The sequence below is a fragment of the Hordeum vulgare genome, chromosome 5H, assembly GCF_904849725.1.
Source record: "Hordeum vulgare subsp. vulgare chromosome 5H, MorexV3_pseudomolecules_assembly, whole genome shotgun sequence".
Taxonomy (NCBI): Eukaryota; Viridiplantae; Streptophyta; class Magnoliopsida; order Poales; family Poaceae; genus Hordeum; species Hordeum vulgare.
In genome coordinates, this window is record NC_058522.1 from 439140089 (window position 1) to 439158118 (window position 18030).

An 18030-nucleotide genomic window follows, 5' to 3' on the forward strand; every position below is an offset into this window, starting at 1 on the left:
GAATTGGGGTTGGTCACACGGACCATCGTAGGCTCGCGGGAAGAACGGAAGGCCTTGAGTTGCTTCGAAATTTATGCCAGAACACGTGTCACCTGGCCATTAGGTGGGACCAGTTTGATGAGCAGAGTTTGAATTTAGACTTGGTCTTATATGATTATTATTTTCAGCGTATACTTTTCACGATTCCATCTGAGCAGCGTTATTTGGTATTCAAAGGGTCGTCGGGCCCCAATCAATCATGACGAACCAACACCTACAGTATCTGTACCTACTAAGAAAAAAAATAGATATTCTTAATCCGACATGTTATTTTATGAAAAAACTTTTGATATTTTTGACATTAAATCCGTAATACATATTAAATATATTTTTAAATACTCATGTCTTTTAAACGCAACTCCAAATTTAACATGTTATATATGGATTTTGATTAGAAAAATATGTAGAATTTGAATATGCATATTAAATATATTTTTAAATACTCATATCTTCTAAAACGCAACTTCAAATTTAACATGTTATATATGAATTTTGATTATAAAAATATGTAGAATTTGAATATGATGTTATTTTATCTATTAATCATTTTAAAAATAGTATCTAGGATGCAATCTTAATCAATAATGTATTACCCATCTTTTTTCATACCGGTACTGATTTGGATTGTGGATGAACATCTAAGCAAAATCAGGATTAGAGACGAAATTGAAAATCATTTGAATGTTTCTTTCTACGTATTAAATCTACATGCAAGCTTATTTAAATAGAAGAACTGTGAAATCCTGAACTGCGTTTTTGTAGGCTAAAATCATTTTTGTTCGGATCGTAGCTACAAATACTCAAAATTTAGACCATTTTTTATAAATTAAGAATGCGTGGTATTGCTTTTGTCCGTTGCAACGCACGGGCCCTTTTCCTAGTTAAACCAAAAAAAATAGGGCGCTGTAACGCCGCTAATAACACGCTATAGCGTGTAGAGAATTGGCTCGTTAAATCGATCAATGTACAATATCTCGCTAATAACACTCTACGGAGGTCGTGTGAGGATCCACCCACCCCCCCCCGGCGCGCGCTCCTGTCGCCTCCCATGGCGACGGGGCGCCGCCACCCCGTCTCCCCACCTCGGGCCGCCTCCCTACCCCCTTCCCCTTCGCCGCGCGCTTGGAGGCAGAGGCGGGGCTCTCTCCCTCCCGGCCGCGGTGCTCCTAGGGCGGCTACAGCTTGGCGTGGTCTGGCCTAGGGCTCTTCGACGCGGTGGCGCAAGCGTTGTCTGCGGGGCGACGTGGGGTGAAGCCATGGCCTGCGGCGCCCGCCCGGCCCTGATCTGGGCCCCTTTGGGCCCCATCTGGGTTGGCACGGGCCGGCTATCTTGTGCGCGGCGGAGGCGCTCCCTAGCGGTTAAGGTCGGGTGTCATCGGTCTCCGAGTGGCAGCGGTGCGGTTTACCGGCGTGCTGCAGCGCAACGACGGGGGCTTTGTGGGCGCGTTTGGGCCCGACCGGGCCACTAGGCGCCTCGTTTGTCCTTGTTGATGTGTCCGGACGGTTGCCGATGTGGCGGTGGAGGCAATTCCCTCCCGTTCGGTTGCATGGCCGTTTCCCTCGATTCTGATGTCATTTCCTCTTTTGCTTGGCCTCATCTCAGTGATCTCTGAGCAAGGACGAAGATGACTCCAAGACCATGGTGGCGCATGCTGGTGGGCGGCTAGCTGGGTGGAGTTCGACGGAGCGTTCAGTGTGGTGGTGGTTGTTTGAGCCAGGAGAAATCTCCTAGCGGCTCGTCCGCCACCAACGCGGTGACATCTGCGGGCGCCGCCGTTCCTTCCTGAAGGGCGTCGGGTATACCCATTCCACACTGTCTTATGCGTACCAGGGGAAACTCTAGGACTGATTCGGGCAACAGCGTCATCGTCGTCGCATTCCTTCTTGAAGGTGATGCTTGGTACATGACGCTTCGGAGTGCTAGGAGTGCGGTGGGACTTCTTCGAAGGGCGCGGCGGTGACCGATCATCTTCGTTTCGTTGTTTTGTCGATGTCGCCATTTTTCTTTTTATTTTCTCTCATTTTCTTTTGAGCTTCGTTGTGCTGCGGCCCCAGCAAGTTATGTATAGGATGGTTGCTTTATAATATAAAGCGGGGGAAAACTCTTTATCGTCATAATACTTTATAGCATCTTATAGCACGTCAATAGCATATTTTTAGGGACCACACTATTTTGTATAGCACGTTATTTTTTTCCTTGCATTAAACTAATGGATAAATCAGAAGGCCAATTATCTTAAGAGACCTCGAGTCTTCAACTATCAACATCTGATTCTCAAATCTTTAGCATAATCTTCCAAAGTCCTTACCCACCAGCAAAAATCGCACTGACATACTTAAGACTTGTGCTCCTACAAAAATAATTGCCATTTTTCCAGCAGGCAGTAGTGCCATTTTTCAGCCTGCGTGAATTTCTTATCCCTCGAGATCTTAAACAGAGAATTTTTTGAATATGAATGTAATCCGTACTCAGCACGCAGCAATATGCCACTACTCAACAGCCATTGACTAACTTGTTCCTGTATTTTCTCAAGAAGAATCGGTTAAGTATACAGTTACCGAAGCACCTAGAGGTGGGCATGTTTCTTATCTTCCAATCGATTCTGGAATGTGCAACTTCAGTTTGATGAAAATTGCAACTTGCACTTTAGAAAACAGACCTTCCACCATGCAAGACAAGCACCGAAGAGTATAAGCTGAGGAAGGCAAGCTCCTTGACTTGTCACAATCCCATTCCTTAAGGATCAAAGTCTGAAGGAATTTACCAACGTCATTCTAAATGGGTTTGCCACAGGAACTTTCCTCGAACTTGCTGAGCCATCGCCTCGAAGTACAGGTGTCATCCACTTTATACATACATATAGAACGGTAGATTCTTCCGGAAGAAAAAGATGGTGCAAACAGACAGTTGACATTATAGCTCTGAGCTGACCAATCTGAAATGCCATTTGACTTGGGTAGAATAGCGCCAATTATTGATCCTTCCCCAGTGCAATGAACAATGATAGCCATTGCTATAAGAGACTGCATTGGCCCTACACCCTGTCCCTGTCAAAACAGCTCAGGAGATGGACGCCGCGGCAAGGGCCATCTTGTTGGTGTTGTTCTTGCCGTTCCTCAGTCTCAGTGTTGCTCAAAATGTTACCCAGAGTAGAGCGGGTATACTCGATGTTGGAGTGATCCTCCATCTGAAGTCTTTGGTGGGCAAAATGGCGCGTACCAGCATATTGATGGCTATGGAAGATTTCTATGCAGTCCACAGGAATTATACAACAAGGCTAGTTCTCCACATCAGGGATTCCAACGGAGACAACATACAAGCTGCATCACAAGGTACATATCACGTTTTGAGAATCGTTGGCCGTCACTGAATTTTGCACTTTATGAAGCTATGAAACATAAGAAAGCAACTGCAAAATGAAGCGAAATCCTGTGATGTTCTTATTTTGTTGTGGATCATGTTGGTAAAGTCAAAACATTTAGGAATTTGTAGATTTACTAATAAAATTACAAAACATGGATTTATGTATAGAGAGGCAAACCAAAGAAGCACGGAAATGTAATTTTCCTTAATTCATTCAATATTTCACTTCTACAAATGTATTGTGATTGTCTTGTATTGCCACTGCAAGTCTGAAATAAATTAAAGTTTCTTTATAATAGAGTCCCAAAAGGATGACTTTGTGAATTTGTACACAGATAAAAGTAGGCAATTTTGGAATTTCCCTATGAACCTGATTCTTTTGATATACTTATGCCCCTCAAAGTCAGAAACCCCCAGTACCTTAAGAAATGATCATATAGCCCAAGTCGTTAATCGTTATACTCTTGAGTTATAACATCAGAGATTGCCTTAGCCGCAACAAGATCTACACAGATGTTTTTAAAATATTTTCTCTTAACTGAACTGCACATTTGTACAGCTGTTGACCTGCTGGAAAATTACTATGTGCGGGCCATCATTGGTCCACAAAAATCTTCGGAGGCAACTTTTGTGTCTGATATTGGGAACAACAGTCAAGTCCCAGTTATCTCCTTCACAGCAACGAATCCCGCCCTTTCATCTGCCGATGTGCCATATTTTTTGCGTGCAACTCTAAGTGATGCTGCTCAAGTGAATAGCCTTGCTGCTCTCATTAAGGCATACGGCTGGAAGGAAGTAGTGCCCATCTATGAGGACACAGACTATGGCAGGGGCATCATACCCTACCTGGTTGATGCCCTCCAAGAGTTCGGAGCTTCTATGCCATATCGCAGTGCAATCTCTCGATCAGCAAACAGTGACCAAGTTGAGCAAGAACTATACAAGCTAATGACAATGCCAACAAGGGTCTACATTGTGCACATGTCATCGGCCTTTGGCTTTGGTTCCATTCTCTTCACAAAGGCGAAAGAGTTAGGAATGATGAGTGGAGCCTATGCATGGATTTTGACAGATGGGATTACAAATGTTGTTGACTCGCTAGACCCTTCGGTAATTGATGCAATGGGTGGTGCATTGGGTGTCAGATTCCATGTGCCTAAATCGAAGGAACTTGATGATTTTACTAAGAGATGGAATGCGAGGTACAGGCAAGACAACCTGGATGACCCACCATCGCAACTAAGTAATTTTGGGCTCTGGGGTTATGATACTATTTGGGCCTTGGCACAAGCAGCAGAAAAGGTAAGCATGGACAATGCAATGTTTCAGAAGCAGCAACAAATAAAAAACTCAACGTGTCTTGGAACTTTGGGTATTTCTACAATTGGTCCCACACTTCTAGATGCAATCCTACAACATAAGTTCAGAGGCTTAAGTGGTGATTTTGACCTTAGGAGCAGGCAGCTTCATTCTTCCATATTCCAGATAATTAATGTGGTTAGAAGAGAGTCGAAAGGAATAGGTTTCTGGACAGCAAAGCATGGAATAGTAGAGAATTTGAATCAAAATGGATCAGAACACACATACCTGAACTCTTTGCCTAATCTGACTCGAGTGGTTTGGCCAGGAGAAGTATCTACAGTGCCTAAAGGATGGCAAATTCCTACCAATGGAAAGAAGCTCCGAGTAGGTGTACTGACAAGTGGATATCCTGAGCTTATGAAGGTTGAAAGGGATCCACTAACCAATGCAATAATTGCCACTGGGTATGCAATTGACGTATTTGAAGAGGTGTTAAAGCGACTCCCATATGCAATCCCTTATGAATATGTAGCATTTCATAACGCACAAGGAGTAAGCCATGGGAGCTATAATGATTTTGTCTACCAAGTTAATCTTGGGGTAAGAAATTTTGGTTCTCACACTATCAATAGCATTGTTGCAGAAATTGGGCATGCTCTCTTTATTGCACAAAATATTTTACTAAATTTCCTATTTTGTATTACCTCCGTTAGGAAATAACTGGTGTGGTTTTAGTTCAAATTTGAACTAAAACCACGTCACTTAATTCCGAATGGAGGGAGTAGCTTTTTGCAAAACTGTCTGCATCTATTCCTACTTGTACAATTTAATCCTATTTTGCCAATTTTGCACACTCGTTTTTCCTTTTTGTAGGCAATTTTTCCACCAGTTGATCATAATGAATGCTGATTGGTATAAGATAGATGGGCACAAGGGCTAATTATGTCAGAAATTAAGGCATCACTTTCCTCCTTGTTCTTATGTGCATATAGCTAAACAATATTTATTCTGGACTAAAAGATTATTACTGACTGTATGATTCACCCAGTTAAGGCTTGACTAGATGTATGCCCATAGATGCCACTACTAGTGTTTCTTGTAAGATTATGGTAGAATTGTTATAATTGTTGCATGCTTGCTGTTCACTAATCTTTTCCACGAGCCCTTGTAATTCATAACTTTTGTGAAGAATATACTGATGAAGTGATCATTGATTTAAAGAGACATGGGTATTTATGCAACACTGGATGACATGCTTGCAGGTGTATCAAGTTGCAATCGGGGATATAACTATCAGATACAACAGAACTTCATATGCTGATTTCACATTACCTTATACTGAATCTGGGATAGCAATGATTGTGCCAGTCAAGGATGGAACGACTAAGGATACATGGATCTTCTTGAAGCCATTAACTACTGACTTGTGGTTTGGAAGCATTGTATTCTTCATATTCACAGGGGCTGCCATCTGGCTATTGGAGCGACGAATCGATAATACTGAACTTACTGGTTCCATTTCCCGGCAGCTTGGGATAGCAATATATTTCCCCTTCTTTGCTGATAGTAAGTAACAATGCATATTATACTTTCTTATTTCTGTACAGAATATCGCATATATAATCTCAAAGGGGGTGTTCCAGGGGAAACCTCTCTAACTTTTTGGTTTAAAGTACAGCCTCCAATTCTGGAACCACTCAAAAAGATTCCCGTTACCTGTTTAGACTGTGGTTTTCTCCTACGTGGCTGCCTCCTCAGCTTCTTTATCCTCCCCTCCATGTCAACACATTGCAACAAACTTCCGAACTGATTTTCTCCTAAAATGTTTCGTCGTTTGGCTGAAATTTGAATAATACAGTCAGGGGATCATCTTTCAATTTTTTTCTGATAAGTTTGAATTTTGAGTCAAAATATGAAACAAAAACTTCAGGGCTGGTTTGTCCTAATTGATTTGTGTTACTAATGATCAGTTACCCGGTGTTCTGTGAAATGTACTCAATTTATTTTCATAGTTGTTTGATTTTGTATTAAGAAAACGAAGGATGCTACGAATCAATTCAGTATTTGTATTCCATTTGAAGCTTCTGATAGATGGTTGTTCACCATTTTGCAGAGGAGAGGGTGGAAAGTATTTTGTCTAGATTGGTTATCATTGTATGGGTTTTCGTTCTCCTCGTTATTACCTCAAGTTATACAGCCAATTTATCATCAATGCTTACTGTGCAGCAGCTTCAACCCACAGTAACTGATGTCCATGAACTCGTTAAGAAAGGGGAATATGTAGGGTACAAAAATGGCTCTTACTTAGGGGACCTATTAGAACAAATTGGTTTTGACAGAAGAAAAATCAAGGCATACAGCAATCCAGACGATTTTCATGACGCACTCTATAAAGGGAGCAAAAATGGTGGTATTGCTGCCGTCATAGATGAAGTTCCATACATCAAAATATTCCTCTCTAAGCATTGCAAAGGTTATACAATGGTCGGACCAATTTACAAGTCTGAAGGTTTTGGCTTTGTAAGTTTGCTAAACCAGATAATTTTTGTACATTACATACCTCTAAAGTGTAAAGTATAAAAAGACTAGGAAAGTTATACTTGAAAGCTACTCAGACATAGAAAAGGGACCACTCGTAAAAGAGCATACTTACCAAAACGTGAGTATATAAGGAAATATAGATATGCATTCATAAAGTTGCTGCATGACCAATGAAAAGTGCTAAGACCCAACATGATAACAGAGCAATGCAGTCTAACAAGACAAAACCTGGTATGGAGGTCATCATTCTCCACAATCTTTTATTGCAGTTAGTACTTTAAAAAAACTTTTAAGCCATACTGTTAGTTCTATTCGGCCCCGCTCCCCCCCCCCCCCCCCCCCGCGCGGGCGACTTGGGCGCACAGCCTACCTGCCGCCGGCCAACCTTCCTCCTCCGCCCCTCCTCCCCTGCCGCCGCCGGCAAGCTCCACCGGGCAAAGCCCGCTTGGGGTCGGCGGCGGCAGGCCCTCCCTTCCCCGTGTTAGGAATAAGCAACTTGTATTCCCATGAGGCCATAGGCCGATATATATACATATACAGGTGTGGAATATATGCAGGAAACCCCTTATACAACGGGATAAATACAAAGGGGTACATGACTTATATTATAACTCTAACACCCCCCTCAAACTCATGGTGGATGAACAACACTGAGTTTGGAGAGATAAAAGCCATTTTGTGCTCTAGTCCGGGCCTTCGTCAGGAATTCCGCCAACTGTAACTCGGAATGCACATACTGAAGAGCAATAACCTGATCCTGCACACCATCGCGCACATAGAAAGCATCAACACCAATATGCTTGGTGAGCTCATGCTTCACAGGATCGCGCGCAATGCTAATAGCACATGTATTGTCAGATAAGAGCAGAGTCGGTGTAGTGACAGAAACACCAAAATCCTGAAGTAACCACCGTAACCAAGTCACCTCTGCTGTCAAAAGAGCCATCGCTCGCAACTCAGTCTCCGCACTCGAACGGGAAAATGCAATCTGTTTTTTGTCTTCCAGGCAATGAGAGAACCACCAAGAAAAACACAGTAAGCAGAAAGTGAACGACGATCTGAAGGATCACTAGCCTACGTAGCATCCGAATAGACCTGAAGCTGTAAAGAACTGGAGCGAGGAAAGAATAGACGGTGAGAGATCGTGCCCTGAAGATATCGGAGAACACGAAGGAGATGACTATAGTGAACCGATGTGGGAGCAGAGACAAACTGACTCAAAATATGAACCGGATAAGAGATATCCGGACGAGTGACAGCTAGATAGACAAGACTGCAAACAAGATGACGATAACGCGTCGGGTCAGGCAGGGGATCACCATCAGTATCACAGAGGTGAACATTGAGCTCCATGGGAGTCTCAACAATGCGCTCGTCAGTAAGAGCAGCATGAGCAAGAAGATCCTGGATATACTTTTCCTGGGATATAAAAAAGTCATCAGAGGTAGAAGAGACTTCAATCCCAAGAAAGTAGCGAAGAGGTCCAAGATCAGACATAAGAAACTGCTCACTAAGACGGGCCTTTACAAAGGCAATATACTCGGCCCTGTGATGATCATGTCATCAACATAGAGAAGAAGAAGAGTTCGACCACGAGGAGAAAGGTGAATAAACAATGGTGGATCATGAGCACTGGCTGAAAAACCAGCGGCAGTCACCACAGAGGCAAAACGCTCAAACAAGGCACGAGGGGCTTCCTTAAGGCCACAGAGAGAGCGACGAAGACGACATATCATGCCATCAAGAACAGAATACCCAGGTGGTGGCTGCATGTACACCTCCTCATGCAGCTCACCATTAAGAAAGGCATTCTTAACATCAAGCTAAGATATAGACTAGTGGCGTGCAGAGGCCACGGCGAGAAGTGTACGAACAGTGGTCATATGGGCCACAGGAGCAAAAGTCTCGTCATAATCACGACCATGCTCGTGCTGAAAACCACGAGCCACAAGATGAGCTTTGTGACGCTCAAGAGAACCATCGAAGCGAGTCTTAACCTTGAAGACCCACTTACAAGTGATGGGACGGACTCCGGGAGGAAGGGAAACAAGATCCCACGTACCAGTGCGTTCAAGAGCAGCAATCTCCTCTGCCATCGCAAACTGCCATTCAGGATGAACAACAGCCTGTCGATAAGAAGTCGGCTCAAGAATAGCAGCACCAGCGGTGGGAAATTCAAAGCGATCAACAGGTGGACGAGGACGAGAATGCAAGCCATAAGTAGGCTGAGACGAGGATGACGACACATCCACAGAGGCATCCACAAGATGTGAACGACGAGTGTAACACTGAGGAAAAGATGGAACAATGGAAGGAGGAATCGCCAAGGTAGAATCGAAGGGTGGCGACGAAGAAGTCACCGGAGATGAAGGTGTAGAATCCGATGACATGCTAGGCGAGGAGATCGTGGAAGATGGTGGCGGCAAATCGACTAAAGGTGGAGAAGCAGAGGGAGCGGAACGAATAGGCAAAGGCTCGATGGGGGTGATAGGTGAGTCAGGAAAGGTGAGGAAAGATATATCCTCCACTAAAAAGGTCGAGGAAGATGGGCGTGGGTAGAAGGGGCGAGACTCATCAAAAGTCACGTCTCGAGAGATACGCATCCGACGACCAATAGGGTCCCAACAACGATAGCCCTTATGCTCATCACTGTAGCCTAAGAAGACACACTCAACAGACTGCACGGTCAGTTTGGTGCGTTCGCGAGAGGCAAGAAGAACATAGCAAACACAACCAAACAAGCGAAGCATCGAATAATCGGGAGAACGATCAAAAAGACGCTCGAAAGGAACACCACCCTGTAGAGCAGCGGAAGGATGTAGATTGATGAGATAGGTGGAGGTGGAGACGGCCTCAGCCCAAAAATGAGGTCGAGAGAGGCAGCAATCATCAATGCACGAGCTGTCTCAAGAAGATGACGATGCTTTCGCTCAGCCACACCAATCTGAGCATGAGCACCAGGACAAGAGAATTGAGAGAGAGTTCCTTGCTCAGCAAGAACACCACGCAACATCTTAGAGATATACTCGCCAGCGGAGTCAGCACGAAACACACGAATGGGTGAAGAGAACTGAGTATGAACCATGGCAGTAAAACGCTTATAAATAGACAACACCTCACTACGAGAAGTCATGAAATAAAGCCATGTGTAACGAGAGAAGTCATCTATGAAAATAATATAGTATTTATGACCCCCTTTCGAAGCGAAGGGAGCCGGACCCCACACATCAGAATGGACTAAATCAAAAGGACGCTTATACACTGACTCACTATGTGGATATGATAACTGAATCTGCTTGTCAAGACGACAACCCTGACACTCTAAAGAGGCATCTCCTAAGACAGACCCCAGAAGATCTCGACGAACTAACGACGACAAACGAGAACCACACAGATGACCAAGTCGATGATGCCACTGCTGGAAGGAACTAGTAGCTGAGGCGACCGAAGCGGAGGAACTGGCGATAGTGGTGGCAGCAGAAGGAACATGAAGCCAGTCCAACTCCCAAAGACCCTGAGAATCACAAAGGCGAGGGCCAGCCCCAACCAGAGTGTGCGTGCGACTGTCCTGGACAGAACAAGAGTCATCGTCAAGGCTGACGCGACAACCAGAATCAGTAAGTTGACCAACAGAAGACATATTCATGGTAAGTCGAGGAACATGAGCAACATCAGGAACAGAATAAGGAGTGGTAAGATTGCCTCTACTAACGACAGAAAGAGGAGTACCATCAGCAGTGAGGACATGAACAGGAGAATCAAGCGATCGAAGAGAGGACAGAGTGGAAGAATGAGAAGACATATGAAAAGAAGCTCCAAAGTCCAGAACCCATGGGGATGTACCTGACTGTGTAGAAGGTGGTTGCTCAGTGCGGGAAGCATCAGTCACAGAGCCAACAATACCCGTCGAGGAAGAACCTGAAGCAGCGAGCAGACGCTTAAGTCTCAGAATATCCTGCTCAGTCAGAGCGATGGCTGAAGCTGTCGAGGTAGAGGACGAAGTCCCTGAAGATGATGATCGCGCCTTGTGCAGATGTTTCTTCTTCGTGTAGCACTGGGACTCAATATGACCATCATTGTTGCACCAGCCCAATGTGGACGGGGGCGACCTGAGCCTCCAGAAGGAGTGGGCAAGAGCGGCGGAGCACTCGAGCGAGAAGGGGTCGGTGCAGCAGGTGGCGTAGAAGGAGCTCGAGCAGCGAGCACAGAGAGAACCTCCAGCAAACCAGTACCATGTAAGAGAGTCTCCTCAGCACGAATCTCAGAAAGAGCCTCCATGAGAGAAATACGGCCACGAGCAAACAACTGAGCAGGTCGAGGCTCAAACTCCTTACGGAGCCTAGACATGAACTCGTAGACGTGATGAAACTCCAAATCGGCCTGAACAGCCTAGCAACAGGGGCAAGTATGATAACCAGCACTGCGGAGAGAATCAAGCTGGCGCCAGATAGCAGAACTCTGTGCATAGAAGTCATCAACAGTAGAGTCACCCTGCTGAAGAGCATGCTCCTGACGGACCACAGAGAGGTATAAGGCATCACCAGAGGGCTCATAGCGCTGACGAAGGCGAGTCCACATCTAAAAGACAGTAGGAAGGCCCAGAAACTCAGAGGCAAACTGAGGCAGAACACTAGCAGTGAGAACAGCTGCAGCACGAGCATCATCATCAAGCCACTGGGTGTAAGCAGACAGAGCACCATGATACGTCTGAAGAGCCTCCTCATAAGCCAAAAACTTCTCATCATAAGCACGATCAACAGCCTCATCAGCAAGCTTAGCCGCATCCTTGGCGGCCTGATTAGCATCTGCAGGAAGAGCCGGAGGGATCGGCAGAGTGGGAGCCATAGGAGGAACTGGATGTGGCGGACAACTGACCTCGCCAGAAAGAACGCCCCATAGACGGATGCCACGCATATGAATGCGCATGAAGCCAACAAACTCGGTGTAGTTAGAACCATCAAAAATCACCGAGCAGCGAGGAACAACAACATAGCCCGATGCAGTAGACATATATTTTTTCAGGAAAGGAACTTAATCAACAGCTGGATCTGAAACCGCATCGACAGCAGAGAGCCACAGAGAACGCGCCGATCTGGAATCGCATCGGCAGCGGATCTGGGGTCTGAAGGATTAGCAGCCTCGATCTGGATGATGAGCAGCCTCGATCTGGATCCCGCAGAGGGCGAGATCGGGCGACGGGATCAGGCAGCCCTCCTTCTGGTCGGGAGCAGAGCCACCCTCCGGCGGCGCGACCTGGAGATCGAGAGCGGAACCAGGGGCCGGGGTGGAACGGCGGATCGACGGCGCGACCTGCAGATCCGGAGCAGAGTGGGACCTGGAGATCGAGAGCTAGGGTTCCGGTTCCGGTTCCGGCGGCTGGCGCGGCGGATGCTGACGATTCAGGCGGCTGGAACGGGATGGAACCGGCGGCTAGAACTGGCGGCGATGGGGAGTCCTGGCGGGCAGCTGGAGTGGGCGATGGGGAGTCCTGACCGGCGGCTGGAGCGGGTGATGGGGAGTCCTGACCGGCGGCTGGAGCAGGGAGCACCAGGGAGACCGGCGCTGGAGTGTGGATCACCAGGGCACCGTGCAAAGAAGGACGGCAGCTGCGTAGAGGGAGGATTGGATCGAGAGCACGAGTTGCGCGTGCGAAAAAAAAACCTAAGGCTCTAATACCATGTTAGTAATAAGCAACTTGTATTCCCATGAGGCCATAGGCCGATATATATACATGTACAGGTGTGAAACATATGCAGGAAACCCCTTATACAACAGGATAAATACAAAGGGGTACATGACTTATATTATAATTCTAACACCCCGCTTGTTTGGCTTGCTGCGCGGGGGCAGTCTCGCCAGGCGGTGATGCGGGTAGCCGAGACGGGCGCCCGGGAGCTGGCTCGCGCTAGCCAGCGCGCTAGTTAGGCGCGGTGACACGTGTGCGCGCATCGGGCCCGAGATGGACGGCGGATCCGCGGGGTCCAGGAGTCACTGTTGCGTCAGATCTGGAGCGGACGGTCTGTGCGGCTGGAGTGGCGAGCAGAGGCAAGCGAGATGAGTGCATGCGTGCTGGCGCACACATGGTCCGCAGGGCGCATGAGGCGTCCCGACGCAGTTCTGCTGCTGCGCGCGGGGCAGGGGCGGTTGCCAGATCCGGGAAGGCGCGAGTGCATGGTGCTCAGGAGTCGCTCCCCTTTGGATCTGTGACCTGCCAGTGGCGGGAGGCGCACGGACGTTGTCCCCAGCATGGATCTGCTGGGTGGCGGCCTGATGGCTCCGGCAGACTGGCCGGTGGCTTGGATTTGCTGCCTTGCGAGTGGGCGGCCGGTCTTGGGCTGCATCTAGTGGCAGGACTCGGTCTGATGGTGGTTCAGGAGGCTCGACGCTGCTGCGGGTGTGGAGGTTGAGATGGTGGTGGTTGGAGGGAGAGGAATAGCATCGATGCGGTTGTTGCATCCTTCTTCGGGAGATGAATGGCCCGCAGGCATTGCATCCTCGAGGAGACGAATGGCGTCGTGCTTGGTTGCATCCTTCTAATGGGAGACAAATGGAGCTGCGCGGAGGTTGCATTCTCCGTCCAGCGTGGGACGCGGATGCAAGCTTTGGAAGCGCGTCGAGTTTGCCGGGAGGCTCCGGCAGCGGCTGGATGCGGGGTGCAGGATCCGATCTGGTCTCTGCCGGACCGTCGTTAGAAGGCCTGCTGGTGGTCCTGCACAGCGGTGGCGTGCTCGCTGTGTGTGGTGGGGGGTGCACGGTCCAATGGAGGTACGGGTCGTTCTCGGCCTGCTGCGCGGGTGAAAGCCTGGCCGATGCTGACCGACCGACGGCGCCGGTGCCTGCGTGCGTCACTATCCTCCTCGGAGGCGTCGTTGGGAATCTCACAGCCAGTTCTTCCGGATCAAGTCCTTCAGGTGAAAGCCCAGATCATGCTGTAGGGTCGGCTAGTGGCTTCGCCTTCAACTTTGTCCCCCTCTTTAGGGCACCGTCTTGAAGACTTTGATCCCTTTGGTGCTTCCTACAACTGGACGTGCACGGTGGTTGTTGTGGCAACGATGATGGCGTTGAGTAATATCGGAGGCGTGGCCTTGGTCCTGGTAGCCGGCTCTTCTTCTCCGGTGTGTCCTGGGTGTGCCTCGACTGTCTGTTGTTGTGAAGTCGAAGCCGCGGTGGGGGCCAGCGGTATACGATGACGTGTGACAGGCGGTTCGTTCGGTGACACGTCGGGACACCAACCTCACTTGTTCCACCGTAGTTCACCGTCGAAGTCGGAGCTGCGTTGCCTAGTTTGGTTTGTCTGGTTTCTTTTTCTTTGATCTTCGGATCTTTGGTTCTAGGACCTTCATCACCTTGTTGTTTTCCGTTGCTTCCTGCTATTATCAATGAACACCAACAATGTTGGATCTTTAAAAAAAACTGTTAGTTGTAGTAGTTTGTTACGAGGAACAACTTATAGTAATAAAAACTATTGGCCAGTGATGTAAGGTTCACGAACTATGCAGTGCACGTTTGAACATATAGGTACATTGGACGAGAAGCATATGCAGTAAAAATCATATATTTAGTTCTAGAACAAAAACTGTATTGACAAAAGATGCTAAATTACATGCACAAAGAAATATACTCCCTCCGTTCCTAAATACTCCCTCCGTCCGGAATTACTTGTCGCACAAATTTATAAAGTTGGATGTATCTAGAACTAAAATACATCTAGATATATCCATACATGTGACAAGTATTTTCGGACGGAGGGAGTATAAGTCTTTTTAGATATTTCACTAGAGGACTACACACGAAGTAAAATGAGTGAATCTACATTCTAAAGTATGTCTATATACATCCGTATGTAGTCCTCTAGTGGAACCTCTAAAAAGACTATTATTTAGGAACGGAGGGAGTAGGCAGCAGAGTGGCATATCATAGCTAGTATCACGTTGACAGCTTCTATCAACCAAAACTTGAAAGTACATCACTTAAAAAGAAAAAGAAAACACTTCAATCCAGAGGCACTTGTTTGCAGAAAGTATAAATACGTACCATGCTATTTGTATCCACTTCCGTGTAGAAAATATTTTTTTAATCCTTATTACTTGAGTAGTTTCTATAATATCGAATATGTTTACTTGTGCAGGCATTCCCCAAACGATCCCCTCTGGTCGACGACTTCTCAAGGGCAATCCTCAGCATAACAGAGGGAGATACTATCATTCAGATAGAAAGGAAATGGATAGGAGATCAAAATACCTGTGAGAATGACGGCCCCACCATCGGCTCAAGCAGTCTAAAGTTCAAAAACTTTTCAGGGCTCTTTCTGCTCACCGGAGTTGCTTCAACATCTGCCCTTTTGATAGCCCTCGTGATGTTTCTCTACAAGAGGTACAAGAAAAAGAACAACACAGGTCAGATTCAAACGACTGCAGATTCTAACCCGTCCCACGATATGCAGTTAACTGTACCAGATGTTTCAGATAGCTACGCCTGCCAGCAAGAGATAGAGATATCTAGAGAACTCACAAGCCCATGTTCAGAAGTCCAATCAACTCCAGATTTTACACCTCATGGAACACTAGGCAATGGTTTGTAGCATCACGTTAAGTCACCCTTATTCAGGTTCTCAGTCTCTAGAGTACACCTGGTCATCTTTTGTTCTCATGTGTGTATTTGCTTGTGTAGTATGTATGAATGCTGACGGTCATGCCTTCTAACTGCATGCCAGTGCAGAAGCAATGCAATTGTAAGCTTATTGTGTAATGTATTCTAATTTTGCTCAGGTTCCAAGTGTACATCAACAATCTATCAGTGTAAGACTGTAATCCAAGGAGTACCAGTGTATCCTGAACTACAACTTGGCACCTGTGCACTGTGTCCATGTCCCTTTTTTTTTGGATAAGAAGGTAGGCCACAGTCTAGCTTATGTATTACAAAACTAGACCGAGGTTTGATGATTGTTTGAGTACAAAAGATGTTGTGAGCTTTGCAACTGTGCAGAGCAACACAACCCAAACATAACTGAAGCCTTCCTCCAAGCACACCAAAGGTTCGAGAACCATCAAGCTCACAAGCGACTTCAATAAGATGTTATTGAGCACCATTGGCGCCTTGATGGCACTTGATTCTTGTGCTTTTATCGTGTTTATTTGAATTCTTAGTTCATTTGAACCATATGTTGTGTTTGAATTTGAATTGTTATGTTTCAGATCATTACATTTCTAATGTATTTGAATTCTATGCACTTGATTGTTCCAGTTCTTCATTAATATGTTGTGATTCGTTCGAAAACGTTTTGATGATTTGGAATTTTAGGATAGGGAATCTGCTAGATCAGCAAAAGTTATTTTCTAAACAAAATAGGAAAACGGGATAGAGAGAAGATTTTTGACTTTTAGGATAGGGGATTTGCTAGAGATGCCCTAGATTACTGATGTGGAACTAAAAAATACCCATGGTAGTAGAGTCACCATCTTACTTGAACAGCCAGCACCGCTCCCCCGCTATGTCGCGCGCCTCTCCAGCGCCCGAGTGTCGATGCGCCGTGACCTCCACCGCCTTCTTCCCACCTACTCCTCTCCAGTCGTCGTCGATGTGCGTGGTCTCCTTACGACGCCAGTGTCGAGCTTGAGCATCCCAGATCCAGCAAGAGAAGGGATGGACAAGAAAGAGGCTTTAGAGGGAATACGGCGGGAGAAGATTTCGGCGTGCAGTAGGCCTTGGGATGGAACGCAGAGGCAAAGAGGGAGAAGGTAAGGCAGGCACAATGTGTATCCACCGTATCAGGAGATGGAAGCAGATTTTTTTGAGCTAATTGTGCTCCAGAAATCGTGCAACACGGGTCCAAGAACTTGGCCTGGGCGTTCATCGGACGTGCAAATCGCCCATATGCCGCCACGTGGACCCCAGCTTGGCTAAGAGCACGCGCTGGGCTGCTCTGAATTTTCTCAGCAAACCCCTCATGAGGTAATGAAATGCGGATTGAAGTCCCTGAGCTGCCGAGAAAGTAATTTGCACTTTACCTACCCGCGGCAGCGGCGGCGGCATCAGCGATTTCAGTAGCGCAGGGCGCACGGCACCGCGTTGCGGCAAGGCTGTGCAGTATGCAGCTTTGGCATTAATTATCAGTGGATTTGTGTGATATTTTTTTGCTATGCCAGTGATGTTCCACAAATTTGTATGGATTGAATTTGATGTAATATGCACTTAACTTATGCTTTTGCCCTTGCTATCTAGACTAGACCGAGGGAAATATAAGGAGAGTAATTATGTGCCGAGTCAGGCTGTTCCATAGAATGGAACATGCACGTGACCCTTGAAGCTAATGGCATTTAACAACAACAAAGTCTGCATGTGAGATAGTTATGTCTGTAGTTCAGAGATTCAGTTTAAAAAATGACACACATAGCTGACACACATTCAGATCAACATCAAGATTGTCATTCAGGTAAACCCATCACGCACGTTCAGTTCAAAACATACTAAGTACCCGATTGTCATGTCCACAAAATAACTTGGTTCGACGCATATGGTTTGAAAAAGATAGCGAGACAGATAAACGACGCTCTCACTCTGCAGGTGCATTCTGGGTGACCTGAATTTCTTCATGGTGAGTTTCTGATTCAACATTGAGATCAGGCATTGCAGCTGCATTGAGATCCTGGCCAAACATGAAGTTGTACAATGGATTTTCAGCAGTCGAAGTTGCTCCTCCTCTTCGCGCCCTTCCTGGGAAGACACCAGTAGACATTGTGCTCCTTCTTAGGACAACCCAGACAGCTCAGCCATTCTTCAATGTA

General features: G+C 46.6%; 1 protein-coding gene across 1 annotated transcript; it reads left to right on the forward strand.

Moving 5' to 3' along the window:
• Window positions 1–2645: 2645 nt before the first annotated feature.
• LOC123399681 (glutamate receptor 2.7-like) lies at window positions 2646–16254 on the forward strand. Its single transcript, XM_045094077.1, has 5 exons — window positions 2646–3372; window positions 3963–5305; window positions 5968–6271; window positions 6819–7225; window positions 15375–16254. The coding sequence occupies exons 1-5, from the start codon at window positions 3108–3110 to the stop codon at window positions 15825–15827; spliced, it is 2772 nt and encodes a 923-aa protein (XP_044950012.1). The 5' UTR covers window positions 2646–3107; the 3' UTR covers window positions 15828–16254.
• The last annotated feature ends 1776 nt before the right edge of the window (window positions 16255–18030 follow it).

Bases quoted from the DNA above. Each gene is read 5' to 3' on its own strand.
- LOC123399681 (XM_045094077.1), top strand. From the start codon at position 3,108: ATGGACGCCGCGGCAAGGGCCATCTTGTTGGTGTTGTTCTTGCCGTTC. The intron at 3,373-3,962 runs GTACATATCACG...ACATTTGTACAG, and splicing joins CATACAAGCTGCATCACAAG to CTGTTGACCTGCTGGAAAAT. The intron at 6,272-6,818 runs GTAAGTAACAAT...ACCATTTTGCAG, and splicing joins TTTCCCCTTCTTTGCTGATA to AGGAGAGGGTGGAAAGTATT.